This window comes from Cephus cinctus, unplaced genomic scaffold (assembly GCF_000341935.2).
Source record: "Cephus cinctus unplaced genomic scaffold, Ccin1 Ccin1_scaffold1163, whole genome shotgun sequence".
In the NCBI taxonomy this organism is placed as follows: Eukaryota; Metazoa; Arthropoda; class Insecta; order Hymenoptera; family Cephidae; genus Cephus; species Cephus cinctus.
Window position 1 is genome coordinate 374,029 of NW_014333653.1, and position 11,899 is coordinate 385,927.

At 39.6% G+C, this 11,899-nt stretch overlaps 2 protein-coding genes across 4 annotated transcripts in view; one reads left to right on the forward strand and one right to left on the reverse strand.

Annotated features, from left to right (window-relative positions):
- The first annotated feature begins 21 nt into the window (after positions 1 to 21).
- Positions 22 to 5,123, forward strand: LOC107272314 (ubiquitin carboxyl-terminal hydrolase 16). The gene is made up of 14 exons (XM_015749347.2): positions 22 to 201; positions 274 to 428; positions 711 to 850; positions 928 to 1,118; positions 1,246 to 1,402; positions 1,496 to 1,663; positions 1,742 to 1,963; positions 2,060 to 2,322; positions 2,408 to 2,634; positions 2,697 to 3,315; positions 3,389 to 3,680; positions 3,769 to 4,038; positions 4,137 to 4,318; positions 4,390 to 5,123. Exons 2-14 carry the CDS (start codon positions 344 to 346, stop codon positions 4,460 to 4,462), a joined length of 2,889 nt encoding a protein of 962 aa, XP_015604833.1. The 5' UTR covers positions 22 to 201; positions 274 to 343; the 3' UTR covers positions 4,463 to 5,123.
- A 187-nt stretch (positions 5,124 to 5,310) lies between these two features.
- The window catches only part of LOC107272317 (probable ribonuclease ZC3H12D), a 43,042-nt gene continuing 36,453 nt past the window's right edge, over positions 5,311 to 11,899 (reverse strand). For all 3 annotated transcript variants that reach the window (XM_015749354.2, XM_015749355.2, XM_025089690.1), the window contains exons 2-7: positions 10,398 to 10,635; positions 9,675 to 10,134; positions 9,261 to 9,546; positions 8,850 to 9,177; positions 8,495 to 8,771; positions 5,311 to 8,402 (exon numbers count right to left, since the gene is read on the reverse strand). In XM_015749354.2, the coding sequence (XP_015604840.1) occupies positions 8,057 to 8,402; positions 8,495 to 8,771; positions 8,850 to 9,177; positions 9,261 to 9,546; positions 9,675 to 10,134; positions 10,398 to 10,635 (1,935 nt within the window). In that variant the 3' untranslated portion in view covers positions 5,311 to 8,056. The remainder of the gene's footprint in view (positions 8,403 to 8,494; positions 8,772 to 8,849; positions 9,178 to 9,260; positions 9,547 to 9,674; positions 10,135 to 10,397; positions 10,636 to 11,899) is intronic.

Sequence of the window (11,899 nt, forward strand, 5' to 3'; positions counted from 1 at the left end):
ACGAAATTGGAAAATCTGTAGCAGATATCCATTTTTCTGCAGGCCTTGACAGACTGCCATTGCCAAAGCCATGAGGTCGCAATAATGAAATTTATTATTTTCTTATTAAACAGACAATATCTTTCTTGTTATCTGTGCGCTAGATATCCAAGACGTTTACGTTATTTTTAACGTGAGCTCGAGATCTTAAGTGCGTTCCAGGTGTGTCTTCAAAAGCAGGTTGTATCCTCCATGACAAAAATGTCCATACTGCAAAAAACTTATTATTAACAGCCTATGTTGGTCAATATCCTGTTGGAATTGTATTAAATAGAAAAAAGAGAAGGTTTAAAGTTAAAGCGTCATGGGGAAGAAGAGGAACAGGCAACCTGATGCCAACGAGGAGAGCAGCGGGGAATCGACTGAGTCCTATGAAGAAATTACTGGAGGTTAGAATTAATTTTTTATAATACTGTACAGATGAAAATTACTAAATTACTGTGTACTTTTACTTTTCATTAATAAAATATGTTTGGGTACTTTCCAAACTGTTTGACTTTTATATTCCTTCTGAGTAAATAATGCTATGTATCTTTGTTCTGTCTGTAACAATATTGAATATAACGTTTCCATTATTTATATATACTGCCGATAAAGAATTTGTTGACTCAGCAAAGTTTTTTTGTTGAAGATATTTCAAGGACTGATTAAATTGTTTTCTATCTATTTAGAAGGAATGTCCTGTCCACACGTGACCAAAGCAATTAATATAGCAAGGGTGAGAAAGATCCTAAGAAAAACTGGCATTAATACTGAGTGTTCAGCTTGTAAAAGAATTGATGGCAATTCGGTTAAGCAAGAAGAGGAATGGGTAAAATATATTCATTGAATATAAAAACAAATTTTGGTTAAATAAAATTTGTATACTCTAAAATATTATTGTTATAGTTTGCTCCTCTGAGTGGTCCTCTTTGGATTTGTATCCGTTGCGGTAACCAAGCTTGTGGCAGAAATCAAAGGCAACATGCGCAGGAGCATTATGAGACTCCTCATAGTGATAGTCATTGCTTAGTTGTAGATACACACGAGTGGAGTGTTTGGTGTTACCAATGCGAAACAAGAATTAATTCTGGTTACAGGTACAGTTTTACATATATATTACATTGAACAGTAATTGATCATCATTTCTTTGATATCTTGTGAAATAAAATAGTGTCGATAGATGTTGTACAATATAAATTTAGTATTAAAATTTGTTCCCATTAGAAAACAATTATTGGAGATTGTGGAATTTCTGAAAAAGTTGGCTGCTACTACTTATGCCTCACAACAGCCCAAAATGCCAGCAATTCCATGCCAAATGACAGAACCCGAAATAAATAAAGAGAAACAACAAATTCCTAGTGATCTTCCCAAAGTAGGAGTAAGTAATTTTGTGTGCAATGAAATATATCAATAATTTTTGAATTCCATGCCATAAAAAGAATCACTTATTGCTTTTTCTATGATTTATTAGGGTTTACTAAATTTAGGAAATACCTGCTTCTTCAACGCTGTGCTTCAATGCCTAGCGCAAACTCCTTTTCTTATTAAAGTTTTGAACGATTTACGTCCAGAAGGAGAGTCATTTGTACTACCTGGAGGAAAGCATAAAGGAGCTGGTGACTCGGAAAAAGTTGACATGGTAAATTGATTTTCTTAAACAAAACTTTTTAAGTTATATTCTAAGATTTATTTAAACGTTATCATCTAATTTATGAAGCCACCAATGGAAGGATCCCTGGAAGGCTGGGGAAATTTTACTTCGATTCTGTGTAAAACCTTAACCGAGATGCAAACTTCGAATGGCCACCAACCTTACAGACCTTCTGAACTGTTAAGTTCATTCAGAAGAAAAACTTTACAGTGTACCGATGGAGGTCAGCATGATTCTCATGAATTGCTCAGATATCTCCTGGAACTTGTACGAAATGAAGACTTAAAAGTAAGATATTTAACGCTTTTGTACTGGCATGGTTTGACAATTAAATACTATTTAAAAGATCGTTTCATAATAAAGTTTATTAATTTTCTTCCACAGCGATATCAAAGACAAGTATTGAAGCAAGTGGGTCTTTGCGGAAAAATAGACCTACAACGCGTGGATGTGAGTTTAAAATCAAGAGTGAAATATTATGGCAATCAAGCCAGTGCTAGATTGTTAGGTCCGGAACCTGTATTTAGAGGAGTTTTGGTGTCTACTTTAGAATGCTTAGAATGTCACCACTCATCTCAGCGTACCGAACCATTTTTGGATCTCAGTTTGCCAGTTATGGCTGACAAGCCTCAACCTCCTATTCTAAAGTGAGCGATATTATAAAACAAATTTGATTTGTTAACAAAGACCATAATAAGTAATTATCTAATATTAATTATTATATTTGTTTAGAAGAAAGAACAGTGGCTTGGAAGATGCTTTCGATATGATGGACAATATCACGTCGAATGCTCCATCAAAGCATCAATTAAAAAAAGAGAAAAAAAATGCCAGAAAATATAGGAAGAACAGACGAGAACATGGAAACGCTAACCATGAGTCCTGTCTAGCCAATAACATAGTGATCTTCAGCCAAAATAGTATCATAGAAGAGAAGCAAGGAAATAATCCTGTGACCGGTAATTAAATAATTCTATTAATTAATTGTCTCCAGTCATACAATCAAGATTGTATATTTTAGAGGAAAGCGATGCCGATGTCGAGGACAATATCGAAACGGAAGGTATGCCGCGACCGGAAATCGGAGAGTCCGGATATAGTTCCGAGAAAGTATCAGCAGTAGCTAGCCCGGTATCACCAGCTGATCATAAACGTTTAAATCAGTCAAATGAATCCGTCAATTTGAATTGTTTATCAGTTGATAACACTGTGCTACTCAGTCCCACAGACAATTCAGTGTCCATAGAACTGAAGAAGGAACTTAATACGAATACATTGAATACTCCTAGTCCTACCGATGTATCAATGATGGAATTGACCCAGGTCAAGTTGACCTCGGAATCCTTTAGTCCTGGAAAATTGAGCATCGCCGTAACCGAGAGTCCAGCGAGTCCTAACAACGAGAACGGGCTACTGCCTGTATTATCCTTATCAAATTCACTAGCTGTGAATTCTGATCTGACAAGTCCTGAAGGGCTCACGATAAGTCCCTTGAGCAGTCCTATCACATCTAAGGATAGTCCCATTAGCCCAGTTTCCAGTGCCATAGATGGCGATTATGCAGAGAAGCTTGACAGGCCGATATCCAGGCTAGAACTTATTGAACCTGAATTAAAATGCGACAAGGAAGAGTCCTCCAGGTAAAATGAAAAGTGAACCGATTGATTTCCTTTGATCCTTGACAAGATTGGTTAATAAATTTTTGTCTAATAGAAAATCAGTCCCGGACTTGGATACTGATGAATTTCAATCCGCTCAAAGTCGAGAGGACGATACTCTGACAAACTCTATAACGAATTATCAAAGCCAAAATGGTATCAGTGATATAACTACGGGATTGTCAAAAATTGGACTTGGTAGCGGCATTTATCAATCTCCAACTAGATATCACACTAAAGAAGGAGAGTGTTCGATACAGTCGTGCCTGAACCAATTTACAGCCCTGGAATTAATGAGTGGAAGTAATAAAGTAAGTTGCGAAGCCTGTACTGCGAGGGAGAATAAGGTAATGATTAATTTTCCAAGTTACATAAATTTTGAAAAATCTAAGCTAGTCATCTAGTAAAAATGGCAATGACATTTTTAATCACCAGGGAAAAGAAGATGCTACAAAGATCGTTTGCACACCCAGTACTAAGCAATATCTGATCTTAAGAGCACCAGCCGTCCTGATTCTCCACCTGAAAAGATTTCAAGCTCAACGAGTTGGTTTTCGTAAAGTCACCAAGACCGTATCCTTCCCAACTGTATTGGATTTATCACCAGTTTGCAAGGATCACAAAAAGCCAAGACTCTATTCCCTCTATGGTATCGTAGAGCACAGTGGTACTTTGCATGGTGGACACTACGTAGCCTATGTTAAGGTATATTTAATTAATGACAAACTATTGAATTCCTAATTAACACCTCCTTTCTTAAAATTCACTATACATTTACAATTTTAATTATTTCATTTCTCTAGGCAAGACAGCCGCTGAGTCCTGATGATCCAAGATGGTCATTCCTGCCATCGAAGGATGCCAAAGAGTGCGAAGGAAGTTCCAGTAGCGCCAGTTCTGATTCAGAAGGTGAAGAAGCATCGGCAAGAGCTCAACCAACAGCAGAGCCACCGCCAGGTCGATGGTACTACGTTTCTGACTCCAGGTAAATATTCCCACTAAATTTCCCAATAAAACACTGTTACCCCAACACTGTCGAGTCTTTTATAATTTTAGAGTGATGGAGGTCGATGAATCAACTGTACTGCAGAGTCAGGCGTACCTTTTGTTCTACGAAAGAATTTTGTGAGCTGCTTGACGAATCCTATAACTACCTAAGGCTGGTTCACAATTGGCATTGTAATCGTGTCATGGAAATAACATAACCCTAGAAACTCTTCAGAACAATTAATATTTCCGGCAATCAGTTTAGGACAATTTTCGCAAAGGTTGCAGTACGGATTCGAGCTACTAGGAACATGCGTTCATCATATGATTGAGAGCGACTACAAATCAATGATCTATGATTACTTTTAACATAAATTAATCTTAAAAGCGAAGTGAAGCTGCATCGAGCGATCATGGATTTTTTGCATAATGATAAATTGTATAAGTGAAAAGAAAAAGGGGATGTCAGTAATTAATTATCTGTAAGCCACTGACGTTATTCCTTGCAATTAATCGGAAGTGCATTTGTTTTCCTAATGGATCGAAAAGACGTTTTTCTCACTTTCTCTTTAGTTAGTAAACATACTCGATTAATATAGCCAAATCAGCTATCATTAGTTAGCAATCTTTAGAACAATTCAGTTTGTAGTTTTTAATTTCTACCTGTCGTATGGAAGATCGGCCTGGACCGCCGTTACACTCTGCCATAAGAGTCGCGAATGTGCATCACTTTTATTCTAAGTTTTATTTACGTCTTATTCCTGAATGTTTTATCTTGAAAATAAAATCGAAACACTCGAGAATCGTTATCCATTATTAATCCAATATGACGGCTAGTCAGCCCACAAAAGACCAAGAATCCATACCACGCATCCCAACTAAAATCAATGAATTTAAAAAGAATACATAAATTCAAAATGCCCTCATCGTACCTGCCAATAATAAAAAAAAACCAGTTTCTTCTACAGCGAAAGAAAATTTCAACAATCATACAATTAAATAGAAAAACATTTATTTCACAATCCATTGGCAATAACATTGATACAAATTTGTTATATATAATATAATATTTCATATAATATTAACATAATAATAATAATAATAATTCATAATCGTTCACGTTATTTCTTTTCCGTATACGTGAGAAATTCTCGCGCGATCGTTCCTCCTACGTTAATTAAATAAACGATAAGAAAATTTATCCGTTTAACGACGATTGTGACGTTTCCAATATAAACACCAAAGTTTCGTTACACCTAACAATTAATTTGTCGCTACGTACTGTATCCCTAAAATATTAAACAACAATTCGTTCTCTTTTTCCTTCTATCCTCTCCATTCTCTGTCAGATATATATACATATATATCAACATATATAACGTACGTTAAAGAAAAGAAAGAGCCCGTAAATACGTCACAACTCTCTTTGTGTCAGCAATACACGGTATTGCAAAATTTCAGTGCTGAAATACACATACATGCTCATATATGCTAATCATATATTAAATTCTCAATATCTCTCCGTTAAATAAATTCGAATAATTGATAACAATATATAATATCTATAATAATGACAATGACATAAAAATGAGAGAAGAAAAAATATGTATAAGACGTGATTCGTAGTGTCCAAAATATTGTATAATAAGAAAAATCTTGTCCTCTTCCTGGAAACAAATTTTTTTAACAATCTTTTTCAGTTTATATCAATAACTTACACGGCGTCATTTTCCCAATCGGAGACAAGGTTGGCAATCCTGAAACGTGCCAAGTGCACGGATATGTATGATTATGCGAAACGGTTGTCTGGACGCGTAGTAAGCGAAATAGAATAACAATAAAAGTGAAAAAAAACCAGAAATGCGACTCCATCGATTAAAGAACAGGCTTGAGTGAGTCTGGCGAATAGCTGATAAACAAGGTGATAAGTTAGAGTCGCGAATAGGAACATACGATTTTCAATGCAAAGGTATGTTGTACAGGGTGTCTTACGTAAAAAAAAACTACTCGCCTCAGTGAATATTACGGACATGAGAATTACAATGGACCACACTGTATATGAACTTGTTTACCAGCGAAGGCTGTCCTCCTCTTGTATGCCCGAGTCAGACATACAAATCTAGCTTATAATTTACAGTCGCTGCTCAGCGTAGTTGGGTATCGCGAATGACGTTTTCTGCACATATTTTGTTGCCGGTAGCTAAGAGCACACCAAATATGGAAAATGATTAACGTGAGTAATTGAAGATAAAATTTGTCTTCCATGCTTCGAACGTTTCTCATGAATTATCCGGACTTAATTCCTCGTGCGAGAAGTGAGAGAAGAAAAATATAAACATTAAATGTTTTTTTTGGATTAATTTAAGAAACGTCCGAGCCAATGCTGGATATGCAGAGACCTTGAGACTCAATGTGAGTCGAACGATCTCGTCTCATCGGTTGATCGAAACGTGACGAATGAAATGAAAAAAAATGTTGTTTTTTTTAACAATTAAAATAGATATATTCGAGGGGACAGATATTTGCAAGTAATCCTAGGTGGCCTTAACGTATAAAATAAAAATGCTCGCGACCTATCGTATAATGCCCTATTTAGTTTGTCGCTGGCTATAAAGTAAAAGAAGAAAAAAAAAAGAAGTGCGAACTACACGTGCTTCCAAAAGAAAGTCTACAATGTACCTTCTGATCCTCGACCGAGAAAGAAAGTTAGCCGCTTGGCTAACCCGGCGAAGATGCGTGAAAATAATTGTTATTCACAAACGGTATAAATGACTTATGCACGCCATTCCTTTTATACGTAAAGTCGAGGTCGCTTTTCTTGTATAAAAGAAACAGGGTGGATATTATTCGCGATTAGTTACATTATATTATTATGTATTATCAGTGTGTACAATTGTGTACCGTAAGACTTCCAATTGATTCGGACGAGTCTACAACCGTAACTGACCTTCGTTCGTCACATAATGGTACTGGCTGAATTTATTTCAAGATCCACGAGATCCAAAGAATCATGATTTGTTGGTTATTTGACAAAAAAAGAAAAGAGTTGGACCATTGAAAATGTTCAATTAGAAATTATTGACGGTTAGCGAGGTTCCAGCTCACAATTTTAGTTTTTCGTGTAATCCAATTGAAGATATGCAACGAAGGGGAATGATATTGCAATAAGGAAAAACATAAATCACGCGACTGACGTCTTTTAATATGGACTCGTGGATTTTGACAGCGCAACGCGGTTTCCTTGTCGCTTTTTTTTTTTACCTTTGTAAGATTTTGTTCTCTGTAAAGTCAAGTAGCTTCTTGCTTCTCATAATCTCCCGGGATCACTCTCACGGAGGGTGCTGGGGATTCTACGATGACATTTCAGTCATCGAAATACTATACTGTGCGTAGCATTCGGTAACACGAGTATCGTCCGCTTTACGATCGATGCCAGAGGCTCGCGAGACCTCGAAAAAGATATATTCTCCCTGAGGATGACTGTTCGAAGATAGAAAAGAAAAGGTGTAGCATAGCGTGTATGTACAACAAATATGGCTACTGGAAGCATTCGTCTTTTCTGGAACATCTTCATCCTTCACGAGGATCGCCATGCATTCCTACTGGATCCTCACCAGGTCTCGGTTCTGGGAGGTTGAAATTAGACCATATTACTAAAATCCAGGTAGACGAATACCCCTACCTCGTCAATAGTAAACGCTAAAGGTTTGGCCTGTCAACCGTAGAACTTTCCATCCTAAGGCTTGGGAAACATCGCCAGGATGGCGGCACAGATCTGCTGAGGATCTGTTTCGTGTGGATGCAGCGCCATCGCAGCTTGTACCTGCTCCTCGGGAAAGATATTCGCCAGATGATAATGTAACCGACGTCTTGCATCCTGCGCCTGAGTGCCCCAGGATGCGTGGAGTCCTGGTGCCGAGGGTGGTGATGGTAGCAAGTTAAGCTGGGGGTCGGATGCTCCTAGTCTCTGGACCCTGGAGGGTGCTGGAAGGTTCGTTCCTCTTGGTGGCCAAGCACGATAGGAATCCGGCGCAGATGCTATGCGTGTAACGTGCTGATGATGGTGCTCAGGATGCTCCCAGCTGAAAAGTACACATACCGGTAATGTGATAAATCAGGCAACCACCATGCTATACGGGAAGTGGTTTAAGGATATTATTAAACTATAACTAACCTCATAGCTACGGGATAGGGAGACTCGTTGCTTGCGTGCCTCGTCAATGGTCTGTGCTGCATAGTTGAGTGTGATGGATTGATGACAGGTTGTGGCTGTAATGCCTGGTGCTGTTGTTGAGTTTGTTGCTGCTGGGGATACCTTCGCAGTTGGTACAGCCTTGGATCGCAGGCGGGATTAAGCGTGAGCTGTCTCTGGAGCTTCCTGTGCATGTTAGCTGGCTCAGGATCCGTATTAGCCACCCTGGGAGCAGGCCATCCAACCGGAGAGGGATATCCTGGACGATGAACGTTATTATTCCCACAGTCCCTCTCATATAATTCTCATCGTAATTAAATAAAACTTTTACACCTACCTGGGGTATTTTGTGCTGTGGGCATTTGTTGCGCGTACACAGCAGGATTTGTCTGCGCAGAATCCGCGGTGACGTTCTCTACAGATCTACTCTTGGGGACGGATGGTGATTGGATAGTAGGTACAGCCGACCTAGCCTTACAGAGTGGCTGATGCTGGGGCACAATGCCCGAGGTAGACGTGGAGGAGGACAAGGGAAGACTTAGACTAGGACCCCGTGCCTGTAGATGACGTTGAGCGTGCTCGACCAGACGTTCAGTAACTGATTTATGAGGATGAGGACCACGTTCAGGATGACGAAACTTGCACTTGTTACCGTACGTACATTTCTAATAAGAAAAAAAGTCAAGACATTGTCAATAACCATTCACTTTGACTAAATTAAATAAATCGATACATTCATTTTACTGACCTTAGCATAAGGACAAGGAGGTGCTGGATCGGCTCTTCGCGATCCAATCCTAAGAAAGTTATCGAGCGTGGGTCCACTCCTTCCTAGAGGATCATCAGGCGGCATAAACCGATCGTTAACGAAACTGTACATGAGGATCCTCTCCTCGACGACTTTTCTGAACTCTGGACTCTCCTGCGCCAGGTCTCTATAATTGTCATTGCTCACGACAATCCCATCAAGTTCAGCAGCCAAACGAAGAATGTATCTGTCGTCGTAGCAGACCATGCGCTTGCCGCCTACCAATCTGTGTCAACAACAAGTGAATAGCAGAATAAACAAATGGAGTAATTCCACCCTGGCACAAAGTATCACGGCTAATAATACACGAAGTAGCCAAATGGTAAATGATGAATATCATCCAAGACTACAAACCTGGACGGTGTGAATACCAGAAGCCGATCCCGTTCCAGCTCGCCTAGGATTTCCTGATCAGCTATGGGGTTATCAGGTCTGGATGCTTCCTTCCGCCATTTTGGTACAAATACGGTGATCTCCTTGTGTCCACGGGCACGAAACCAATCGACACAAATCTTAATGCCCCTGCAGGAGAAGACCTTTTTGTTTCCATGACTCTTGGCGACATTACTACCGTCAATGACCACAGGACGTAGCGCCGAGGATAAGGATCCATCGTCCACAGGTACATCAGCCTCTAACAGATTGTCTGAGTCATCCTGAGTATCCGTAAACTTTGGCGAACTTGCCCCAAGCTTTATTAACTCCGCCAGGAGTTCATTCTGACCTGGATCTGGTCCCAGCTTGTGTAAGGCTGCCTGTACCAGTCTTTCTGTATAGCCAAGCTTCAACGCGAATTCCACCCTGGCTGTGTAACCTGTTTGAAAGAAAAAAGAAATCATCGTATCTAAGTATGTTAATTTAAATTTATATTGGAAACTTAGAAACCCGGATGTGTGCATGGGAAAATTCTCTGCATACCATAGCCTTGCAGAAATCTATTGATCTACCTATGTTGAAAATTATTGAAATTCTCAGAGAAAGTTTGAAGGAGAATTGTGAAATCAAAAACGATCATCCTTCATTACTCTAAGGGTAGACAGAGGGTCACTGAAATTTCCTCAAGCGTATTAATCTTACCAGGACTTTGAATAGGGGATGGACCCTGTACAGTGACGTATTCGGCAAACTCAGCTGCCAGTGTGTCGGACGTCGTGCGGGAGACGTCCGAGTGTGTCGACGATGATACTTGTGACTCAAGTTGAGGATGAATAGCGGATGATCCAAGTGAATCCTCAGCCTCGTAATCGCTGTCGTAGGACGAGTCTTCGGCCTCGGCTCCACTTCCGGCACCGAGGACTGTGCAGTCGACATACCTCTGAAAGTGACAAGAAAAACCAAGAACGTCAGCGGGAATATTTCCATAACAAGGGAAACAAGTGTTCCGACGCTGTTTACGACATCGCATCCTGTTAAACGAGAGTCGGTCACGTAGGCCAAAAACTGGCTGCGCTGTCTCCTCCCACGAGCATATAATGACTATCTATGCAGTACGTTAATTTATACATTGCCAGAAAGCATTGATGGCGTTTTATCAAATAAAAACATCTTGGTAAGACACAACGTGAACCTGGTTACAATAAACATAATTTCACGGTTACGTCTCGTAAAAACTTTTAAACGTTCTTTTCACGGCCATAAAAGTCATATAATTTATAGAACAAATCCCCCAATGAGAAAGTGTCCGCCAATAAATCCTACGTGATTCCATTATCAAAATTTAGTTTTATCAAATATCTCATAATTTACCCGTAACGCGTAAATTCAAATTGTATCCGTGCATCTATCGAAATTTGTATTCTCTGTTATTCGTAATAGGTACCGCCCTCTGTGCAGTCGCAACTGGCACGCGCATGCGCATAAGCGTGCGACGAATAGCATCAAAAATGGCGGATGATCGGCACGAGTAAAGAGGAAGCAAGACGCATGATTTAAGAATGATAAAAAGAAAGACGCAGAAAGGTACGGAGTGAAAGAGCTATTGCATTGCATCTTCCTGGACCCCGACGCGCCGGTATCATTCTTGTATCTTCCTATCTCAGATCTTATCGCGAAGATATGGCCGGCGAGAGAGAATATCTCGCTACGAAACCTTAGGGTTGCCTTGTGGATCCCGCGGTAAATAATGACTCACAGATTTATGGCTACACGCATAATAGTCGGCGCGTCCCTCCTTTCGTTACGGTTGCTACACGCGACGAGAGACTCTCCTCTCATCTTCCCGTAGAAACCCCATAAGTACAGATAGAGGTTAACTGTCACGCGGGGTTGCTTCATAGAAAATTTCTATTGCACACAGGACGAACTTTTTTTTTTCATTAATTCACTAACCCTTTGTTCGCTCCAAATATACGCTAATGAGTCACTGATCTATTCCCAGGTTAATTTATATGGATTCAATGCATATCCAATTTATTGTCGAAGGAAGGACATCACGCGAGAGAACGTTGTAGGACTTCCGGGGAAATTGAGGAAGGAATGAGAAATTAAATTGACCGGAGGCACCAGGTGTCAACGAGGTCATGGCAAAATCGTAGTAACCTTTCAACAGTGTATAAGTACATATATATGAACGTACGTAC